A 25868-nucleotide genomic window follows, 5' to 3' on the forward strand; every position below is an offset into this window, starting at 1 on the left:
CAAAATACGTCTAAATATGTCTAAAAAAATCATTAGTATTTCGAATAGTTCATTCATTGTTAAGATATCAATGTAGGCAGCTTAAGGCGGGAATGTGACATTCATTTCTTTAGTACTCATTCTTCATTGGTTCTCTATATACTATTGACAACAGGGTTATAGACAGCTGTGACATTGTAGCACAAAGTGCCTACTATTTTTTAGCCTATAGTTGCTTAAAGTTGTTGACAAATGAATAGTATTTTTTATGTTTTTCTATGTGTGTCTGATAAAGTGCCACAAAACTATTTTGCATTCCTAGTTTTGATGTTCATTGATGCATGTATGTATGAACGAATTGTTCGATATCTTTGGAGTGTTAATTTCAAACGAAACTAATTTAACTTAAGCTAAAAGAAATCTATAGAGTGATATGTATCATGAATGTTATTACAAATTCGAATATGTATGCTACTTTTATGAACACAAATTTACATGACTTAGTGATCTTGTGATATTTTTATGCAAATTGACCAGTCAGGATTATGTTTTAGATTGTCTAGTCCAAATGCAGCTTACATACTGATTAGCACCATTTTCATTTTACCAACGCAAATTAATCATATCGCATTGTAAAGCTATTTCGTTCTGTGTTATTGACATCAGGTCTATGTCTGGGACGCGATTTAAATCCAAACATTTTTCTAAATTTCCTTCGAAAATTTGTATTGCACAATGGATAAAGAAAAGGATTAAGTGTCGAATTAAGATATCCAATCCACGTCATTGCGGTTAGAAGTCCTGGATCAATACATCCATCACAGAATGCGACAAAGAGAAATAAAATAAAGTATGGTAGAAAACAAAGCGTAAAAGCTCCCATGATTACTCCAAGCTGTCTTGCCGCTTTTATTTCTTTTGTCAATGAAGAACTTCTACGAATATTACGAAGACGGTGTCCAATGTTTAGTAATTTTGAAATGCGTCTATGCGAGTCATCGTTCAGTGTTGTTAAGCGATTTTTACCGTTTATATGGGCTTTCTGACTAGCAACTGAGGTATGGTCCATTATGTTCGTTGCCTGTCGAATTTGTTTCAAACCATTAGTGAGTGAATATAGTGACTTCTTTTTCTGTGTTAGCGGAGGCTCTAGCGACCTTACAGACTGTCGATCTTCACTACTAGAACTCCCCGTCGGTGTTCCGGAAGGAGGAGACTGATCGATACCTATATCACAGGCATATGATGTAGGTCCACTCTGACATGAACCATTCATTTGTTTTTTGTAATAATATCGCTCCAATTTTTCTGTTGTGGAATCGAATACACCCTCATCGTAAATGTATTCAATACGTCGTTTGGGAATATATCGCGTGTTAAACTCAGTGACATGGAAATCTCGATAGGCTTTTGGTATCACATTATTACGTCGACGAGTTCTATAAGTTGTTTGTTGACAATTATTTCCATGAACTGAGTAAAATCCACTTGAAAAATGCATTTTTGAATCTTCTTTGAGAGAAGTTGTTAAATTGTTTTCACTGCTATCATCTAATGTTTGGGAATCTAAGCTTGGTAAAAATTGAACAGTTGGATGTTTTGAAGTGTGTCTCTGTCCAAGTTCTAATGCTGAACGTTTTCGAATTTCATGAAATACTTTTCCATAAAGACATATCATAATGGTAAGTGGAAGATAAAAATTAAAGAAAGCTGTTATTACTTTGAATGCTGAATCCTTTGCATATTCAGTCTCACAAACATTGGAAGGTATACTTCTTATACCACCGAACACAAAGAAATGCCATCCAACAATTGGAATTATCCACAGTGATGACAAGAACCAAACAAAAGATATCATAAATAACGCCCTCTTTTTCGTTCGTTTTCTAATATACTTCAAAGGTGACTTTACAGAACAGTATCTATCAACACTCAATATAAACAAATTAAATATAGACGCCGTGCTAGCTATGTAATCCACAGATATCCATAACTGGCATAGTCCTACACCAAAATACCATTGTTCGGTGAAGATATATATAGCACTAATTGGCATGACAAACATACCAACAATTAAATCGGCCACAGCGAGGCTTACTATGTACATGTTGCTTACCTGAAAAGATAAAAGAATATATATTTAATCATTATTTGATATATAAAAGTACCTTTTTCAATTACTATTATTTGTATTTAAATAATACCAACAGAAATTTATTATGACGTCGTAAGGAAAAAGCTTTAATAAATTGATGAAGAAACAAATAAAACTAACAAAAAGTAATAAATAAAGGAACACGAATCAAAAGGTTGGAACATCGTCGATTTGAACAAGATTTATTAATTTTCCAAGAAAATAATGATACAAGAGTGTTTTTGTCTATTGTCATACAAAAACAATTGGACGAAGAAAAACACTTTCGTCTTTTTTAATTGACAATGCAAAGGTTTCCTTTGGGAAGTAGTAATTTATAACTTAGTGATAATCAAACATAGTGTATTTTCATGTTTTAATTTTATGTCATTCCATCAAAAAGAGCAAATCACCTGCGCTCAAATTGCAGGCTTAATTGTTATTAAAAATATTCCAACAGACTTCTCGCAAAGTTCTTAACTATCTTAATTAAAAGTGATCTATCAACAATTTCATTAAAAAACATTGAAACATCAAATTTGATTCATGTTTTAGTTAAAAGAAAACTGTTTACCTGTTCAGTAGTTTTCTTAATACGATGTTTAGACCGTTAATTGTTATGCCTAATTTTATAATATTCAACTTAATATATATTTTTGAGGTTTGCTAAAGATAATCTGCAAAAAAGGGAAACCATAAAATAACTAGAGATCACAAAAATACGAAATAACATTAGAACCAGACAGTGGTTGAATTGGGATAATTCTTATTATTCCATATTGGTATTATTTCAGTAGGTTTCTCTCTACGAATTGGATTTTGAATAAAAAAGCATATTCACCTGGGAAAGTGTTATTCACCGCGCTTAACGTCACGCGCTTTTACATGCAACGTTACAGTAAAATGTTTCATGTAAAATTTGTTTTGGTATATGTTTGTGATTAAATACATTTTCTTCTATCGGAATATGGAATAAAACAATTACTGTCTTTTGTTTCGGTAAATATGGGTTTTAATTGACTTTTGAAAAACTGATATTCACTTCGGCCGTCGGTCTCAGTGAATATCAGTTTTTCAAAAGTCAATAAAACCGCATATTTACCTCATCAAAAGACAGTAATTGTATAATATAATTGTTAATGAATCAGATAACAAATCCTTATGTTTAGATTACCAATGATTGCAACGCAACAAATAAAGAACAAAAACATTGTTTAAACATATATCTTTATACTTATAAAGCCAACGCATTACATCGGTACAAAGATAACAAATTACAATATGAACAACACAAGTGAGTGAAATGTAGAAAAATCAGTTTTTGCTTATTAGCAGTATATAACAAACAGTCAATTGAGCATGCGTATATTTTTCACAACATCTAATTATAATATTGAAAGATTGCTGTAATATTAAAAGTACAAATTGAGAATATATGACGTGAGAATGTCAAATATGGTTTCGTTGTATAACAGTCTAACCTACTTGCTCTCATGGCTCCTTTTGTCCAAGTAAATGATTGTTTCTTTATGAATCTGGCAGAATGATGTCAAGTATGCAATATTACGGAATTCAAACAATCTTGACAACCCAGGCTCTGGAGAAAACGACCTTTAAGAACTAAACTGTATAAAAAAGAAGATGTGGTATGATTGCCAATGAGACAACTATCCACAAAAGATCAAAATGACACAGACATTAACAACTATAGGTCACCGTACGGCCTTCAACAATGAGCAAAGCCCATACCGCATAGTTAGCTATAAAAGGCCCCGATAAGACAATGTAAAACAATTCAAACGAGAAAACTAACGGCCTTATTTATGTAAAAAAAATGAACGAAAAACAAATATGTAACACATAAACAAACGACAACCACTGAATATACAGGCACATACTTAAATAATGTGGCGGGGTTAAACATGTTAGCGGGATCCCAACCCTCCCCCATTGTGTACGGAAGATATTCGATTGAGCAAACGAAAACAAAAAAATACGTGCTTAGGGACAAGATAGTGGTTGAATTGAAATTATTCGAAATATAATTGTTAATAAATCGGATTACAACTCGTAATTTCCTTTATTACTAATCATTTTAAACACAACAAAGGATTCGCTAAAAGTTATGCACAACGTCATGCCGAGTGAACTGTTCAAAAACAAATTTTGGTTATAAACCAGTAGTCGACAACACGTGTAACTTTACATTTTCTAAATATTGATCGAAGTCAGCTCAGCAGTTCGTGTTTTACGTCATCTAATTCTACTATTTAACGATTACAGCAATTTCAAAAAGTACAAGTTTCAAATAAATGATATGAAGATGTTTCATATGGATTAGTTGAACTATAGTCTACCTATTTGTACTGACGTCTCCCTTTGTTCAAGTCAGTGATTGCTCCCTTATAAGTCTGCTGTGTTGATATCAAGTTTTCAATCTTACGTAATTCAAACATTCTTGGAAGCTTACGCTCGGAAGATATCTATTTCCGTCTTTTTAAAAAGACCTTTTAGAACTGAATTGTGTATGAAAGATATTTGATGAGGCAAATAAAAAAAAAACGCTAAGGGACAAGATAGCGGATGAATAGAAATTATTCTATAATAAATCAGATTACAACTCGTAATTTCCTTTATTACTAATTATTAAAATACAACAAAGGAACAGCGAAAAGTTATGAAAAACGTCATGCCGATTGAACTGAACAAAACAAATTGAATTATGAACCAGAAAGCGACGACAATTTCACCTTTAAGTATTTTTTTTTTAAATTAATCGAAGGAAACCCAACAGTTCGTTTTTTTACAACATCTAATTCCAAAATATTTAACGATTACAGTAATTTTAACAGTACAAATTGCGAATTTATGACATTAAGATGTTGCATATGGCTAAGTTGTATTACAGTCTAACCTATTTGTCTCCTTTTGTTCAAGTAAATGATTGCTGCTTTATAAGTCTGCTACATTGATATCAAGTATGCAATTTTACGTAATTCAAACATTCTTGGCAGCTCACGCTCAGAAGGTATCTATTTTTGTCTTTTTAAAACGACTACATTGTGTATGACAGATATTTGATTAGGCAAAAAAAAAACGTCATATCCAGAAATCAACGCCACTTTGCTTATTTGAATATTATACTAAAGAAATCGGATACGGGTCACGGAAATTACATTAAAATGATAGGGAATTTTGAAAAAATGTCTGTTTTAATTTTAATTTAAGTGATAGACAGGTTGTCGGGGCAGAAAATAAATATACACAACAATATACACCATTTAACTGAAACATAATGACTGTTGTTGCAAAAATACAGGTTCCTGAGCTATTTTAAAAATCGAAGCGTGAGGCTTTTAACATTGCAGTGTAAAATACAGGCTACAATGGCTGAAACGTCAAATTTGCAAACTTCGTGTTGAAAATTGACTTACAAGGTCATTACAAAAACAGGTTGCCGGGGTGAAATATGAAACTTGAATTTCCAAAGAATAAGCAAGTCCAAACCTTGTATGTGTAGTCATTGAACTATGGGTTCCCACGTAAAATTAAAATGTCACTATTTCAAGAAGAATAAACTCACGAAATCACGAAAAAATCACTAAATGCGCGTTCATTGTTTTGATTTTGACCGCCTGACAACTTTACGGAAATATCAAAGTGATTGTAAATAAGGACTCTGTTACGGGCAATTTATAATATCCGTGTTTTAAAGATTTTATTGATATCAAGCCTATCAAGCCAGCCCAGTTCAAAGTACTATCACGTGGTACAATTCTCATTTACATATTATGAATATTAATTAGCAAAACCACTACTAATTTCTGGCTATGGTGCTAAGGGACAAGATAGCGGATGACTTGATATTATTTTAAAATAATTAATAATAAATCTGATCGTAATTTCCTTTACCACTAATTATTAAAACACAAGGAAGAGGTTAATGTTATGTTCAACTTCGTACTGGGTGAACTTTACAAAATCAAATTTTGAGTATGAACCCGTAGTCGACAATACGTGTACATTTATGTCTTTTCCAAACGGTGATCGAAGTTAGCCCATCAGTTCGTGTTTTTACGTCATCTATTTCAAATATTTATCGATTGCAGGAATTTTAAAAGTACAAATTGCGATTTATGACACGAAGATGGTAATTTTGTATTACAGTAGTTAAACCTTCTTGTCCTCACGTCTCCTATTTTTCAAGTAAATGATTGCTCCCTTACAAGTCCGATACATAAATATTATGTATGCAATATTACGCAACTCAAACAATCTTAGCAGCTCGGGCTCGGAAGAAATCGTAATTAGTCTTTTTAAAACGATTTTTTAAAACGTAACCGTGTATCGCGCTTAGGGGACAGTATTGGAGATGAATTGAAACTATTCAAAACATCATTTTAAATAAATCAGATTACAACTCCCACTTCCTTAATTACTAATTATTAAAACTCAAGAAAAGAAGAGCTAAAAGCTATAGAAAACGTGGCTGAACTACGCGAAATCATGTTTTTATTATGTTCAAACAGGCGACAACACGTGTAAGTTTATCTATCACGAAATGTCAGCTCAGGGTGAGTTTTTTTTTGTTTAAACCATCGAATTCTAATATTTAACGAGTGTATTAGTTTTAAAAGTACAAATTGCGAATACGTGACGTAAAGATGTCATACATGCGTTTGTATAACAGTCTTACCTACTTGTACTCACAAGTAAATGATTGTTTCCTTATAAATCTTGTATATTCAGTTCAAGTTTGCAATGTCACGTTATTTCAACAATATTGGCAACTCGTGTTTGAAAAATTTCTATTTTTATCTTTCGACCTTTTAGAACTTAACTTGTTGACAGATATTTGATTTTACATACACAAAAAATGGCGCCTTTGGGACAGGATATTGGATAAATTGAGAATTTTCTGAATTAAATTGTTTATAAATTAGATGACAATTCCTAATTCCTAAATAACTTATTATTGCAACGCAACAGAGAAAGAGCTGAAATTTATACAAACGTGGTGCCTTGCGAACTGTTCAAAAATTGAGACCGAATTTTATATAAGCCATAGCAATTCATTTGGTAATTATCTTTTTAATTCATTCTTCAAATAAGGTTGCCTATTGACGGTTGTTTTGAGTTTAATATCAAATATGAATTAAAATATTACTACAGTTTAATTAACCAAATTTTAGTTTGACCGAAGTGTCACATGCACTTATTATTTGATGTACTTAAATATTCTGTTTTCTGCGAATCTATTTAAAGTAACAAAAGCGAAGAATGGTTAAACCAGTTCCTTTTATTGCATTATATATTGCAACACTTGGGGGTATTTCATTAAGAAAATAGTATACTGTCAGATGCACTATAAAATAAGAACAAACTGTCAAAAGTTTTGAAAACAATTATTTCGTATACAAATATATGGTTTCCTGCACAACTATTTGAAGAAATGATACAGAAAAATTGATAAATATTAGATAGATACACCGGGGGATATACATATTATATTATACATGTAGGTAGTAATTAACATCAGGCACTCTATGTATACACTTTTCTGTCATTCATTTAATTTGATGAAGCCAGACTAGTATTTTTCCAAAAGCACTTGTTCAAACTTGTACTTCTACATTTTCGGAACTTCATACGGAAATGTTAGCAATAAAAAAGTCCACTGAATAAATAATAATGCTATAATAAATTCAATCTTTGGGCAATATCTTTCGTTTCGGTTTCAGACAGTAATTGGTTACAATGATAATTTCCAATTAGCTGTATCCAAGTTTTTTGTTACTTTTTTCATCGAACTGATAGATTTGATTGATATCACATTTGCTCTGTACTTGAGAAACAATATGCTATTAACAGTTATTTACGGTTAATAGAGACAAGACAATACAAACAATGCCAGTTTTCCGCGGTTAAAGAAGTATTTTATGTTGACTATGCTTAATTAATTTTTGCAAGATACTTTTACGATATTTTTTTTTCCTTTCAAACTTTGATGTATGGTAAATGCACTGTTTGTATGAGGCGCGGTTATCGTTTTGAATTGAAAGCTTCATTTGATAAGGATAGTATAAAACTAGATTGTTCGTTCTATTCATGTGTCTGATATTTCGCTCTTGCTTTCAAATGTTACATTTCGTGATAGATAAACTTACACGTGTTGTCGCCTGTTTGAACATATTCAAAACATGATTTCGCGTAGTTCAGCCACCATCACGTTTTCTCTAGCTTTTGGCTCTTCTTTAGTGTGTTAAAGTAGATCATAAGTATATACTTTTTGAGACAGCATTTTCTTATAATTTGCCAAAATGAAGATTTTACTATGCTTTTTTCAAATATATAATAAAAAGTATGGGTCACCGTGCTATTTTTTAAGCTATGAATCGTTGAAAACTGCCTAAATTTGGTTACATTATTCATGAAAAAACATATTTGTGTGCATAAAATAAATTCTATGAGATAGAGTTTTGAAAAAAATTGTGAGAAGATAGGTTGTATTACATGTTTTAAGAAAATAAAAAGAAAGACGGGGGTCACCGAACTTGTTTTCTTGCTGCAAGTAAAAATAAAAAAATTCCCTATTAGTCCAGTATAATGTTTTTACTAAAAGAGTTATCTCCTCTTAAATGGCTCGTTTAAAAAATGATTTTAAAAACAAAACAAAATAATATGTGTGTAAATATTTTTGATAATACAATAAATCATCAAGTTTTCCTTATATAAATAATCAATCTAATCATTAAATAACAAATCTGTCTCAAAATTTGCAGACTTGGGCAAAGAACTATACCGATTTTGTACTGTGATTGTACAATCCAAGATGGCGGTATACCATGTATCTACCTTAAGTGTTGTCGCCTAATTTTTGATTTTCATAATCAAATTTTATTTTGTACAGTTTACTCTGCATCTATAAGCCTTTCCTTTGGTGTGTTGTAATAATTTTTTATCAAAGGAAATTACGAGTTGTAATCTGATTTATTAACAATTATTTAGGAATTAACTTCAATTCATTCACTATCTTGTCCCTTAGCGTGTTTTTTTTTTTTTTTTTTTTTGCTTAATCAAATATCTTTCATACACAATGTAGTTCTAACAGGACGGTTTACAAAGACAAAAAAAGATATCTTCCGAACGTTAGCTGCCAAGAATGTTTGAATTACGTAACATTGAAAACTTGATATAAATTATATAACAGACTTATAAGGGAGAAATCATTTAATTGAACAAAGGGAGACGTCAGTACAAATAGGTTAGACTGTTATTCAACAAAGCCATATAAAACATATGCATGTCATTATTTGCAACTTGTACTTTTTGAATTGCTGAAATCCTTTAATATTAGAATCAATGTTTTAAAAAACATAAAGGTACACGTGTTTTTTCCTACTGTTGAGTTCATTATTTTTGTGATTTTACTTGATCACTTACAGATCACTAGTCTTAATAACACATGTTAAGATAGTCGGTAAGATAAATTCGTTACATAGTGTGCTAGTGACCTGATACAAAAATATGGGGTCAGTAAATTCCATATGGTGATTCGAGCTTCGCTTTTACCCCATATGGAGTTGAAAAACGTATAAGGCTACTAGCACACTTATGTAAATAATAATATCAAAATAGCATTGCTGGTAAAGATTTAGAAACAAGATAAACAACAGTTCTAGCTATTATTGTTACCCATAGACGTATTTACACTTGTATACAAATTTGTCCGCCATTACGTAAAATCACACAGGTTTCCGTAAACTTTAACATCATAATTCAAAACATTTGACGTCACAAATAAAAAGTAATTGTTACTTGACGTCAAAAGGTGGTTCGTAGTAGATCTCAGGTCATTCGGATGCAAAATACAGCTAAATACCAAAAGTGTAAATAAGTTTATTGGAATATAAACAAGCTGTCGAAAATCTTAACCGGAATTAAATTTATGCTATTCTAAGCCAGGAACATAAAACCCAGTAATTGTTGGTTGCTGTCTGTCATCTTTGTTTTCCGTTCAATGGTGAAGTATAGGGAAGGATACTGATTTTCATATTTGAATGGATTCACATAGTGGTAGTCTGTGACCATTGATAGTCTACTTTACCGTTGGAATTTTAATCATTGCATAACGCCGTATGGTGACCTGTAGTTGTAAAAATCTTTGTTCTTTGGTCCTTATGGATATTTGTTTCCTTGACAACTAAACCACTTCTCCTTATTTTATGTTTATTTTATAATGGTTTGACCATTACTTCATTAATAGGCAAAGTTTATGCTTTCTGCATTCGACTTTATTCATATTGCTATACCAGCTTGATCCAGATATTTTATCTTTTAACTCCCCCATAATAAGATCTGTCAGTACAAGGAAATAATAAGATCAATATAATAATACATCTCTGACACGTATGAATTAATCGAGAAACAACATTTATAACACAATTTTATCAATTTTATCACCGTGATTCATAATTTGAATAAAAATTGATTTGATCATTATATATTTTGCATTAATTAAATTGTAAACAGGTATGATAGTTTTGATTTTTAACAATGCTTAAGATTTAACTATAGCGACAACTTACATCAATTATAATAGAACGAGATTGAATTTAAACTTAAAATTAATATACACGTATAGATTTGATCGTGACACCATATGCAGTTTAACGTCCGTCGTACCGGCGAATGGCATGTAAAGACAGATAATACGTCCATAATCAAATATAATCTACAAGAAAATATTTTTTTTTATAAGTTTTGTTTAAAATTGCTTTCATCAAAAGCGAAAAAAGCAGAATCTTTTTGCATATAATATCCAAGATAGTGATGTCATGTTTACCTAGATAAACTGTATATGCTTTGTACATGTACATTTTCTACTGTGGCTTTATTTTAAAATACTTCAAAAAAGAGGGGTTGGTCTCGTGTACTTCGGAAGGGAAATCAGATTCTGCTACACATTTGGCACCCGTCGTGGTGCTCATGTAAGTACAAATTCGGTTATAAGTCTCACGTGATGTGAAAGCTAGTTTGTTTACGGTCGTTTTATCTTCATAGTAACTTGGTTGACAGCATGTTATGTCTGTATCGTAGATTTTAACTGGTATTATCCATCTATTAAAGTTACAATTCACATTATGCACAACAGACGAACCTTTCGTCCACCAAATATACAATTACAAATATCTTTAAACATTATTAAGATAATATCATGGAACACTGTATTGCTATTATATGAAATAAAGAAGAATGATGTAGACGTATGTATGATTGCCTTTAAAAAGACTATTAATTGCATGAAGTTATACAGAAAATGTTTGCTCTTTGTCTTGTTCTTTTGTTTTTTGTGTTCATAGGTTGTAGCATTCTTCAATATATTATTTTATAAGTGAAAACAGACCGTCACATTTATCAACATGTCAATTCGCTTTTGATAAAATGATATCATTTATGTTTTGAATGGACACCATGTAATTTCTTGGGAATCAAGGAGTTTATCGTATTGGAACAAATAAAAGATAAATCAGATATCGGTGATGACTAGATAAATCTGGTGTCAATGAATAAATACATCCACATTATATTTGTTCACAGATGATTTATTATCTTAACTTCATAGAGTTCACAGAAAAATAGGTTTCATAAAAATAGTCGAACAGATTTGCATTTTGGTTGGGTTTTTAACAATTTGGGTTAATGATTGCTATATTATTTTGTGACGATTGTATGACTCTTGTTTCCTGTTGCAATGATAACGCAATATAGACAGATATAAACTGTGATGCGCAGTAACGGCTGTTCTGTTTTCATTTGTGGCTCATTATTAGATTTCATATTTACTGACTTACGTACCGGTGTATTTATGACAATATGTCTCTTTCTTTGAAGTTGTTTGGTTTCTATCTATTTTTTTTTATATATATAACATGTTCAGAAAAAGGATACCAGCGATCACCGAACATGTATGACAGAACACAAAACTAGCATTTGAAACTGCCCTGGTAAATAAACATACAAACTGCTATATACAAAACATAGATGTTCCATATAGCCGACAAACCGAAAATGTGATTGTGTTCACCCAGTCTCTCATGCGCACACATCTCTTGCATTGGGGGTCTCAATAGAGAGTTGTTTAGATAGTGCATCTATCGTTTCACGTCTGGTATATCAACACTAGAGTTGAAAATCAGCACGTGATAGGTGATTGACTCCGATCTTAATTACTAGGATTTTCAGCTTTAATAAACTCATCATAATGTCAATGTTTCTCTAAAACTGACCGCTACGATATTGTAAATAGCTTGCTAAAACCCCAAAATCAATCAATCAATTTTGGTTTTGTCACATTGGCAATCATACCACATCTTCTTTTTTATATTGTTTCTGTATTCTATGTCTCGCAATAGTAAAACACACAGTATAAACCCAAAAGAATGACCACTAATTGTGTCGGGTTTTATTTTTTTAAGTAGACTCGTGAGTTGTGTTCTTTTTGTGTAATGATGCAATTTGTCATATAATGTAATCTGGCAGTAGATGTAATTATGTTTCTAGAGTAAATTTGAGTTAAGCGTGATGGGTCAACAAGAATATGACACCCCCATGTACGTAATGCTAATTTGAACGATTACATGTTGGAAATCATGTTTATATATATAAAAGAACCAAATCAATTGAACTTGAACAATGAAATAAAATGCGTTTCCTGGAAAGAAGGTTAAAAGTAAATCCTTACTAGAACGAAACATTTGCAATTATTATAATTTATCAATTTCAAGACCAAAGTTACAGAAAACAGGTCATCGACTTGACTATAAATGGTAGACAAGTAAATATTTGTCTTTGACGTCTCAGGGCGAATTGTGGATCTTTTCAATTCACTCTCTTTTATTCAATAATACGACCTTCGTCTGACAACTGATGTACAATATGGTTCAAGATAAATGTTTGCTGCAAATAAAGACAAGTTGATGTATCGAATCTTTCAATGTAGACTTCATCAATCATTATGCTGTAGCATTTTATTTACTTTGAAGCTTACATTATGTAATCAAAATCATTTAGAAAATTCACTGCGAATTGTACAAAGAATAATTGACTTGTAAATATTTCAATGAAACACATCAGGATCAGCAATTGGTGTTATAATTTACGTAGTGTTTAGTAATTTAATATATTTAAGATATTCTATTGTGGAATCAAGTTCAATTTTCTTTAGGTTTAGAATTTCAACCCTTAGATTGCATATTAAACTTTTTCAAACAATTTAAGATCATCTTAATTCTACCACCTGAAAAGAATGTCTGTTTCAGTATACAATTATTAGTTGAGATGTCGCAGTGACAATGTTAGTGTTGAAATATGGTCACTGTCAGAATACCAAATACTGAGCGAGACCTTTTATTTTGATTTCTAGGAGGCATTCATGCACAGCTTTATCCGGATGAAATTTTGGCTTTTAATTGGGTAGACAGTGATGGGAAAGTAAGTTTGCTATCGCAACGAAAAACAACGATCACTTTCGCATCTGGTGCAGGAAAATTGGTACCGTTAATGTTATTATTTCAAACACGTTTGAAAGGACATTGAAAATATCCATATACAAATGTACATTGCACCAACAAATTCTTTGAAAATCATTCGAATATGCTATTGAACTTACATGTATGACTTTTTCTAAGAATAGTTCTGTTCGAGGTCAACCTGAAAATTTGGTTTTAATTTGATTTGTGTTAATAACTAATTTAAAAATTGTGTGAGTTTGGACGTCTAAAAAATTGTTTGGCATATGCGTCATTTTATTAAGTCTTTTAGCTACTGAGGTATTTAAAACCATGTGTAAAAATCATTACATACGTCGATAGCGCCATGTCGATAAAATAGATATGTACTGCATAATCAAGCAGTCAATATCCGCACATATCAAGAGTACAGATAAACAAGAGGACAATACTTCCGGGTAAATAAATGGTTCAAGGTAGTAGATAAAAAAAACCATTGATTTACCTTACTCATTCACTTAAAAGATGTGTTATTGACTTTCAAGATATGATTTGTGTCAATAGCTAAAAGTGTGTGAGTTAGATTGAATCCAGTAAGACTGCTAAAACATGTTTGGGATATGCGTCATTTCATTTAGTCTTTTAACTTTTAAGGTATGAAGACATTGTTTAACAATCATTACATACGATTGTGTTGATAGCACCATGTCGATAAAACAGACAAGTACTGCATAATCAAGCATTCAATATCCGTTCACATTACAGAGTACATATAAACAAGAGGACGATACTTCCTGATAAATAAATGTTTCAAGGTAGTAGGTATAAGGAAGCATTGATTTACCTTACTCGTTCATATTAAGTATAAACTGTAAATAATCTTTTCCTTGTTCATATATTCCCAACCGCGCAAGGGCTGTATAGCCAGTCAAGGTCGTTAAAAACTTCCATCATCTTGCTCATATTTGAAATACGAGTTGGGTGACGATGGATATATGTATTAGTTGTCGTGATCAAAATCCGGTCGAGAGTGACGTCACCGAATGATACTTGTCATCAACACGAAGGGTGTCGCATGTGTAGCAGCATATAATTTCCTATCCAAAGCATCTGATATCAAACCCGTATTATTTAGGGGTTTAATGCTAAGTCTGTAGTGGTATATGTTGTGTTTTGTAAAATGTTGTTTGTCTATTCGATTTGTTTGCCAAAAAGTTGATATTTTGTATAAGACTTATAAATTTGAATACAGCTTTGATATCTCCCTCCTCTTTTTTACATTGCCAAAAGATAATTAAAAATACAAATGTGTATTAGTGTTTATAAAAATGTTACACATATTGTAAGTCTGACAAATAATACAAGACATTATATTTACCGCCTGTACAAAACTTGCATTTTTTTTGCATAATAATTTGGCTATAGCGGAAAAGATTTTTCTCTTAAATTTAAGTTATCGTTATACATTCAAATTAAACTGTAGAACCCGAAAGGTTTCCATAGGTTTAGACAAGTATGGTTCGTGACAAGGACATCTTTCTGCCTGTAACGGATGTATAAACGTACAGCTGTGTCAAATTTAGGAACAGGAATGTTTAAAACGATATGCCCAATGTTTGGAAAGAGCATATTAACTCTATGCACTTTAAATTCCTATTTATAACAACTCATTTCGAGATCCTTATCAGATCAAAATGTACGTCCAGACTAAAAATGTTTCCTTATACTCTGCTCTTCATACAAGTCGATCCGCTGCTACAGAATTGCTAAATATGCATTGAATATTTGCTGCTAGACGTTCACCAAACAATCCATTTATCAATGTATCAATAGTAATAGTAATCTCTCTGTATCATTTTGTAAGAGATAATGACATCAGTATGTTTGTATTTCAATTAAGCCTTTGCTACACAAATTTTCATTACAAGTAAAATTTAATACATTCCAAGTAAAATTCTAGAGATTTAAACGACAGAATAATAAAAATTAAGACATATACGTGTTATTTAAAATCACAGAGAAAACGTTTGTTTTAATTGAAAATATTGATAATCGTTTGTGCATATACATAATTTATAAACATTAATAAAAGTATAATGTTTATTTTTAATTGATATACACAGGTAAATTATTATTTGATTCATTAAACACATGTTTATTTGTATTTTATCTTAACTAATTTCATATGAAACTTCTTTAATTGTTGTTTTATATTAAACAGGGAGCAAGAACAGCTATCTATGAAAAAGATTGCTTTTATGAAGTTTAAATTATGCAGTGTTCATTTGACTAATGAATAAAAACAATTATAGCAGTGGGCTGTAACATACAATTAAGTTGTTGTTTTTTGTTTAACAAGGTAATTCTAAGTTGTCGTTGACTGAACATGCTGAATACAAAATAATATTAATAATAAAAAAAAAATAACACTAAAAAACGGCTAAACACTCTTTAAGTGAAAAGCAAAAATGAATAATAGAAATTAAACGTTATGAAGACTAAATATGTGTTATATGCATCTAATGTATTTCCTTTTATGCGAATAAGTGTCCTTTGTGTGTCAAGTGTTAGAATCTAAGTAGATAAGATATCGTCATACATTCAAAGACGTTTGATAATGTCTTGCAAAAAACTATGAGTACCCTCTGAAACTGAAATTATCTACTGAAACAAACATGTTTTCTGATATGATACCACTTAACTTGAAGACGAAGGCAGCAATTGTGACTGGAAGCCTGTTACTTAATTACATGTTTGAGAATTTTAGTTCAGAAAGGTAACTTTAAAAAGTACGAAGATGACGGGTTGGTCTGTTTCTTTGGTATGATCTTTCGCCTTTCTTTTTGGATATCGTCGTTTTTCCTATTACTTTAATAAAATAATGCAAAATTAATGCAAATATATTTGATGGAACAAGACATGTGACAGAAGAGAACACATAAAAACTTTAGTCGTTTTGTTTATATTTAGAAAGGCTATTCCCCCAATTAGCTTTAAAATTTGTTTTATCTTTTATTATATTTGTTAGAAATGCAATATTGGTTAATACATATTAAAGATCATATACTTGGATTTTGAAGAGCATTTGCATTTATAAAGTAAATATTTATTGTAAATATTTATTGTAAATATATATCACAAGTGTAGCTAGCATAAAGGTTTAAACAATTTCCAAAGACTTTTTCACACCAGGACCATTTTCAAAAACATTGCCAGTCGTGATCTTTTCAATTATGTATAGTATCATGCTTTAAATGTAAAAAGGTAGGACGAAATTTGATAGAATTGTCAAAGTAAGGGCATACTCTTAATAAAATATCAAAGAACTCTTCAAACCATACAAACATTAAATAATATCAGCAATAAAAAAAATGAATATATTTAAAGTTTGGCTTCATGGTGTCCCTCAAAGCATAATTATACATATATCTATCGTACCAGACAAAACTGTACCTAGGCATACCAAATACTAGACCAAGAATACAACTTGAAGGAAAATTTCGCCAAAACACAAGTAGAGAACCATTTCTACAAGCTGATGAGGGTGACATCAACAAGATACTCATATTTATAACTGCCGAAAATCTTCGACAACTGTGCACTGCAGAAACTGTATACTGTGATGGAACTTTCTGCACAGCACCACCAATGTTTGACAGCATTTTCACCTTTCATGCATTTGTTGGCAGAGCCATGTTTCCATTAGTGTATTATTAGCTTTCACATGACACTTATATAATATTCTTCAATCTCCTGAAAAACATCGCCAACCAACATAACCTCAACTTTCAGCCAGACAGAGTTAGCCTAGACTTTGAATGTGCATCAAGAAATGCAGTATCTCATGTCTTTCCAAACGAGGAACTCAAAGGTTGTTTGTTCCACTACGCAAATGCAATATGGAAAAATACACAGGAATATGGGCTGCAAACTCAATATGAAGATGTCCCAGATGTCAACAAACTCGTCCGTCGTTCAGCAGCTTTATCATTACTGCCTTTATATCGTCTGGAAGACTACTGGTTACAGGCCTCGGAAAACACACCACAGTCAGATGCTTGCACCACATTAACAGACTATGTAATTCTGACATGGATAGAGGGCAGATTTCCACAACCAACCTTGAGCCACCACTAAACAGAAGGACCCAGAGAAATAAAAGAAAGATTTGTTACTTTGAAGGAAACCCAACACAATGGTACAACTGACTATATTCAGTATGGTGATGCAGTATCTTACATCCTCAATATTGGAAACTAAATGAACTTTGAACATTCAAATGTTTACATCAGTGCCTTGTTTTTCACAATATGAACTATATGGAAATAATTCTCAGGTTTTATTTATTATTTCTTATTCTCATGCTATTATTTATAACATTGTGCTTTGAATTCAGTGCTGATGCAGAAATAAAATATTTGTTATGATAGTTTGATATTTGCCTTTATTTATTCAGTAAAATATGAAATATCCATGTCCAATTTGTCATCTCTAATAAGACTTTATTTACAAAATATAACACATGAGTAAAAAAAAAATACAATTTCAGAAAAAGAAGAGCAACTATCAAAATAAATATTTCAAAAGTGAGACCCAAAAAACATCTTCTTTTAAATAATATTTCATGGTAAAATTTGACATCAAAATAACAAATATCAACTAATTGCAATACAAACAAAACATAACTTAATTACATTGTTTACAGAAGCTTTCATTTCGCCTTAGTTGATTCTTGTGTACCTGAAATTTTTTACTAAGGCAAACTAGGATTCATTTTATGCAATTATTTTGACAGCTAAGGCGAAATGGGAATAAGCCATGTTAACAGTGTAAAAAGTGTAATGATACTATTACATGTGTGTATCCCAATTGATTTCAAAAGCAATGCATGTATACGCCATTTATTTTTAACTACAATGTATAGAGGTGGATTACATTTTAATTTATGTATATACGAAAAAATCTTTAAACTGAAAAGCGATCATAGAATATCCCATTATGTTCGGAATGAACAATTCATGATATTAACATAAAAATAATAGGAGCCTTTGCCCTTCCTCTTGTCTGAAATTCTCCAAACTTATTTTGGGAAAAGTAGCCAATCATATTTAGAATGAGATAACTTCAGTTGCTACACAGACAATTTACTATCTTTCTTTTATTCAATCAACTCTAGATCTTTAAAAGATTGGATGCGTGGAGTTTGTCATGCAGTCATGTGCTAAGAGGTATTTTTATTCGATTTAAGTCTAAACCATGTAAATTCTTGACATTAATGAGAACAGATATGTACAAATTTACAACCATCTTTAAATTTAATCCTGCAGAGTATAAAGACTTGTTTGTTTTAAACCTTTCCGACGTTGAAATTGTCGTTACGCAATAATATCATTATGATATATTATGTTTCTTTAAACATAAAAGGCGACATTTATTGGCGCTTCTCTCATGCTGACGTCCAACTTCAAAGTCTATTGAAAAGATAAGAAAATAATGCATACATGTATATCTAATAGGAAAAACAAATCTAGCTTCAAATTAGAGACCCGTTAGCCTTACCAGCTTCATATGGAAGATTATGGAAAAGCTAATAAGGAAGAGAATTTTAGATGACATGTACATTCTACTGCTTAGTCAATAATAACCGATTCTACAGTAATTCTTAATTATGATTGTTTTTACCTTTATCTTTATTTAGTTAACTAAGGACAATTTTGATTTAATAATGGATGATCAAGGTTGCTGCATGATTGAAAGTGCAAGGCCATTGAACTTGTATCTTGGATAAAAGAGAACCAAAAGAAGACACATAATTATACTGATTTTAAGAAAGATTTTAATGTAGTTCCAAACAGATGTTCGATGCATTTGTAAATGAATTAAGGCAAAGAGTAAAAGTTGATGGTAATCAACTAAAGATTCATGACATGGTTCTTATTTCTCAAAATAAGTTCCATTAAAACTCCATTATTATTAGTATTGAATTCAAATTGTTCTCTATACAATTTAGCTTAAGTCTTTCTGTTTCGAAATATATATCAATTAGAACCGTTCCTTAAAAAATCTGCGTCTGCCATCTAAAGATTTGGTACTGCAGTAATTTACGGAAACCAGTTTAACCACATACGTCTTACGAGGTATTTCAAATAGATTGCTGTCAAAAGAGAGTTTAAAAAATGTACGCATAAGAAGATTAAATACTTTATTTTAATAGGCTGCAACCGTTTAATCAGTTTGATTATAATAGTATTTCTTAATTTAAATGCAAAATATCACGATTAAACAGAAGGTGTTTTAAAATGAAAAATATCACTCTTTTTATGGACTCATATTCATAACTCCAAACCCATGCGTATCAAATGCAAATTCATAAGTTATACATGCATCAACATCACAATTAAGTTTAATGCCAAATGTCAGTTTTGTTGCAATTGTAGTCATAAGAATAATATGAAAACTTCAGACACGGCCGTTAAAAGTAAACACTATTTCGCGTGTCCATGACCGGATGAAAATACATGTTCATTGTTAGGCCGGGTTTTTAGTGTATTTATTGTCATCTTATAAAGTCATGCTGATTGTAAGATGCACCGTTTTCTTTGCTTAGAATCTGAGTGTCTTGGTCTTCCTGCACAAATTAAGCTAAATTGATAGTGATATTGAAGTGAAAGGAAACAGACTTGCTAAATTATGGACTAAAGTATGAAGTAAAACACATCACATGAATTAAAAATACTCACAAGAAACTATGATTTGCTGTTCTTGTTATTATTGAAAGGACAGTAAACAGTAAATCTTCTCATTTGGGGCGGGTGTATTAAAGAATATTTAATTAAACTCAAATAAATTATATTCATTTCCTTTAAAATCCTTCTTAACAACCAATCCTTTACTTCTTTATCATAAAATCCTTCAGCATTCGGTGATAAATGATACTATGCCTATGTGAATAATTATATGACGGTTCTAGTTTTACTAGATTTCCCTCAAATTGTTTTTTGTCGTGAAAGACTATTAAAATTTAACCTGAAACACAACAATTGATTGTTTAGACGTCATGCACTGAAGTTGGTTTATGCTTTCACACGAAAGTTTTTAATGAGTATAATAATAGATTAACAAGCCGATCTTCCTTCCATTTTAATTGATGACGTAAATTAAGCTGACAAGAACACAGTTTACGGTCAGAGAACCAGCTGATTATTTAGGATCCAGAATGTAGCACTTGATATATTTGGTGCGCCAGAATGTAGCACAAATCTGCGAATAAGTACTTTAATTGCATTTACTAGTACCTGGGGTTGAAATCGTAGAACTTTTCTCAGTGCTCGAAATACAACAAAGCGTGCTCGAAACATGACATCCAGCATTTTGGTTGGTTGATTGTGGAGTATGAGTACAAAAAAGTATGACTTCAAGGCCTGGTATATGCCTGTGTTATTGTGACAGTTTTAAAATTTTAAGGTTTCTGTTAAGATCTTTTGTGAAGTCATTTCATGTTCTGTTGATCTTTTGTGAAGTCATTTCATGTTCTGTTTCCTTGTTTTTCAGTTGTCCATGTAAAGACTTTCTGTTTAATAAACTTTTCAACATGGTCTATTTCATTTCAACAGATTTTACCATGTCCGTAAATGACATGCACTTACTCGTTTAAACTACTAGTACTCCAATTTATATGACATAAAACTTATATCTGTATCTGAGCATGCTATTTTAAGCTGGATTTATTGTACTATATAAAACTCATTTTTCTGGTTTTGGTGTCCGTTGTCCTCAAATTTCCCAATATTAGCATTCAGAAGAGAAAGGAACAAAATGATTGAAAGACATTTTTTTATAGATTAGAAAACGTCTCACTTATCAATGAGTAAAATCATGACAAATTTGAAATAAAAAAAGATAATTAATTGTGAGAAAAATTTATTCCAACTTGCATCCTACTACCAGAAAATACTGTACAATATCATCGAACAAAGGATTATTTGTAATCCTAGAAACTGCCGAGAAAATAATAGAAAATATCTCACATCGAAACATTCAAGCAACAATCTGGCAGGTCTGTAAACAAATGGTTCAATTCCAAACTCCATGAAAATGGAAAAAAACATAAGGACAAACAATCACATTTGGTTAACTTTATACAAAAAAAATATCGTTTCAAACTTAAAATACTTTTGTATGTATTTAATCTTTTAATTAACAAGAAGGTTAGCTGATACATTGAATTATTTATACCATCTGACTAATAAAACGTTTATGTGATACTAACATTAGCCTGATGAATTCGGGTTCAATATTTTATGTCAAAATCATAAATGAAAACGGCTTTTTATTTATATGTTTACACATCTTTATAAAACAAAAGATTTGAAAGTGCAAAGTACATGAGCAAAAAATAAAGCTGTATTCAACATGTCCTTCTTTTCCAGAAAAAGGTCATAATTCTCTAATTTTTTATCGATTTCAGATATATTATATAAAAAGTTTCTATCTTTCAATATGAACCCACTGATTTCAAAGTATCGACTAATTGCATTTTAAAAGTTTAAAAAAGCAAAACAATGAGCTCCCCATGGACAGCACTTTAATAACCCTTGCCTCTCCATTATCAATTATTTTCTTTATTGTCGTTGTCTATTTTAAATGGCATTGACATGCTAACCAAAGCATAATGCTCTTGACTAACATTGTACAGTTTTTCATAACTACAAACTTAATTACTTTTTAAGCTACATGGAACATTACATGTAATTAGGAGAATGTTCTTTCACGAAAAAGATAACAAAAGAATAATATTCGCAAGTTCATCACATTTGTTTTTTATTGTAATTACTGATTCACCAAGGACAATACATTTGTACTTAGTCTAGGACAGGTTTCGTGTACAGTAAATGTATCCTTGCTATGTACTTTAAAAGCATTCTATTTGACATTATATAAGGGTTTTTTTATGGTTTCCGTTATATGATATTTCATCTTAAACGTTTGTCTAATAAATAATGAAAATAAGAGAATTTTACAGAATGTATACCAATTTATTAAAGAGTCAAAGAGGTTTCTTATTATGTAATGTAGCACACTAAAGTGCAAATACATGTATCTTGTGTAAAACAATTCACATCATCCAAATGATCTTTTTTACATATCCTATATATACATGTACATGTATACTTGTGTCCATGTATGCTTTGTAAATATTCGCTTGTTATAAAATGTTTATGGAAGAAGACTGTTTAAATTTTATTTACTTGTGTCGCATCACTTTTGCATATTAGGGCAAACAAATTGTAAACACTCCATGACACTTTTAATTTGCAAAACACTTATTTGCAAATCCGTCGCCGCATGTCCTTAGCGTTTCAGTGTCATGTATTTAACCAAAATGTGCAGAATTACATGATATTCAATAAAACTATTATTATTATATAATTTGCAATTGGATTTAGAAAAAAAAACATGTGATTTTCAATATCCAATGGGACAGGGCCAATGATATCTAAACTTAATTTTCTGTCTTGCAGAATTTTCAAGTAAATTACGATAAAACCGTTAATTTCGTAGACACATAGAAATGTTTAAAAATTCCGATTCTGCAGTACTATTATACTATTTTATATAAAAACGTGGAGAGGTGGTATAATGATTATCAATTGAACAACCATCCACCAGTCAGAGCTAAAATAAAGTGATAGTACACAAATATCGGACATCATACGGCCTTCAATAATGAGAAACTCCATACCGTATAGTCGGCTATAAAAGTCCCGAAATGACAGACGTGAATCAAATCAAACGAGAAAACCAGCGGCTTAATTTAAAACATCACCGTTTACGAAAAAAACATATGAGACACGCATCACCTGACATGGGACAAACACAGCAAGAATGCTGCGGGATGCAACAGTTTTGCAATTGTGAATCGTTAACCCCTTCCTCAAAAATTATCATGATTTCTGCCGGAGTTTATGCACTTTTTAACATGTTTAATCTCACCATGTCCTTTTTGAATGCCCATGTACTAATTGTTCATCATGACTATCAGTCTACAGTTGTTCTGATAGTTTCGTTAATTGTATTCGAACTTTTGGTCGTTAAATTTGATTTTCCGTAACGTTTGAAAACTTTTTTTTTTTTTTTTTGAAAAGTATTGACAAAATATTGAAGATTTTCATTGCAAATTTATTGTTTTTAAGATACAAATTTTAATTTCGCACCAAAAACAGATGTTTCTGCGCATTTGATATTCAATCTTTGTGTACACAAAACTAGCTACATGTAAAATATGATGCGTGATTTAAGTAAATCGTGCTGATAGTTCCAGAAGTTAATGAAATCATCTGCTATACAAAAAAATCTTTAAAGGCTACCGACCGTATCATCCTCAACAACCAGTCATGGTCGTTAAAAACCAGTATGCAAGGCTACAAAACTGCATGACTCTAATAGTTCGAATATTTTTTTTCAAAATTTTTAATTTGGTTTAAATAGATGCGATAACAAAATGTCGATGTTCAAAACAGAGGTAAAAGATACCAAAGGAATATTCTTACTTATAAAACAAAAATAAACTGAAAATGTCATTTCAAAAATAAAAAACGATCAAATGATAAACAACAGTTTACAAAACATATAAAAACAAACGACAGACAAACAGCAATCCAACAAAAAAACCGGGATTTTCTCGAAAAGGAAGTTTTAGAGTTATTACTAGAGAAAAAGGGATCACTCTACAGCTTGCTATCACAAAATTACAGTTTCTTGTTTAAACCCGAATTATGATTCTGGAAAGAGTACTACCATTATGTAGAGTGCATCGCCTGTCCTTTGAAATATAATATTATGACTTAATGTGACAAGTTTTAACAAGGCAGACATACATATAGCAATATGATACTTTGTCAGCTTACTTATTATAGTAGCAATCATCAAGTCTATCTGATGATCGCTACTATAATAAGTGACCATAATTTACCATTTAAAATTGATTTCAGAAACAGTTATTAGGTAAACTTAAATTTGTCCCCACCCCCGTATTTCAAAGTATCGAAACGAAGTAAGTTTTTTCTCTGACAGATCTGAAAGGAACACCCATGTTACATGTACATCTTATCCCTATTATGCTGAAATATTTACCAAACTTTACCAAACTTTATACTTTGAAATGTTACATCAAATCATAACTTGTTAACAACATTATACGAAAGATCTCTTAGCGATGCTCAGGAACACAGTCAGTACAGATGTTTAACCGCTGAAATAACATTTTAACAATTTATATGTATATTTATGTACTTGTGTACTAATACTAATTCGACTAACTTAAATTATAGTAATAAATAGTGACAGTAAGTTTTTAATTACCAAGGAGTGTTCGGAGAGAACCATTGAACTTCGTCAGGAAAATTAACAAGGATCAGAGTCGGACACGAACGTGCTTTGAACTCATAGTCTCAAGAATTAGCAGGCTGTATATCAATGAAGATGAAGAATACAAAGAATCCTATTAGTATGGAAAGCCTTGCCATAAGATCGGAACTGTGCACAAAAGAGATTTTGGTCAGCTGAATAATTTTAAATTCTTTGTCGAACTTAACTTGATGTTGAATCTAAATATTTCAGGAACATACATTGTTTAAACAGTAAAATAACAAAAATACCGAACTCCGAGGAAAATTCAAAATCGAAAGTCACTTATAAAATGGCAACACCAAAAGCTCAAAAACATCACACGAATGAATAACTTCATCTTCATATGTTCAACGTCCTTGAAACAACAGCACTATTTCAACTTTCTGAATAATAGTTGTGTCTATTTGTACTTTTTACTAATTTAAACAAAATATTCAGGAAAATATTCTATATTTTAGGTAAAATGCAGCAAATATTCATATATCCTTTATGGTATTCCTATACTCCAGTCAAAGATGTGACACACTGGTTACATAAATAATTGTTTCCGTTAAAAGGTTTTATACGGAGGTTTGAAGATGTAATCAGGAATTACATCACAGAATTGTTGTACGTGCGCTATTTTCGTTTAAATTAGAAGGCAAACGAATCCGGCTATATTCTTTATCTGTTGCAAAAAAAAATTCAGTCAATCTTTTTGGCTGATGACACTACCACGTCCAACAGCAACACTTATAATCAATGTCAGCGATAGACGCATGTAGAAGTGCCTATAATCAGTTTTTTGGTGCATGTATATACGAAGATAAAATTATATTGTACATTACATAGCGATA

The 25868-nt window shown here is 31.1% G+C and overlaps 1 protein-coding gene across 1 annotated transcript in view; it reads right to left on the reverse strand.

The window, feature by feature from the left end:
• Positions 1-408: 408 nt before the first annotated feature.
• The window catches only part of LOC139482304 (histamine H1 receptor-like), a 46451-nt gene continuing 20991 nt past the window's right edge, over positions 409-25868 (reverse strand). The window contains exon 2 of the mRNA XM_071266109.1: positions 409-2095. Coding sequence (XP_071122210.1) covers positions 596-2095 — 1500 coding nt within the window. The 3' untranslated portion in view covers positions 409-595. The remainder of the gene's footprint in view (positions 2096-25868) is intronic.

Source organism: Mytilus edulis, chromosome 1, assembly GCF_963676685.1.
Source record: "Mytilus edulis chromosome 1, xbMytEdul2.2, whole genome shotgun sequence".
NCBI classification, from domain to species: domain Eukaryota; kingdom Metazoa; phylum Mollusca; class Bivalvia; order Mytilida; family Mytilidae; genus Mytilus; species Mytilus edulis.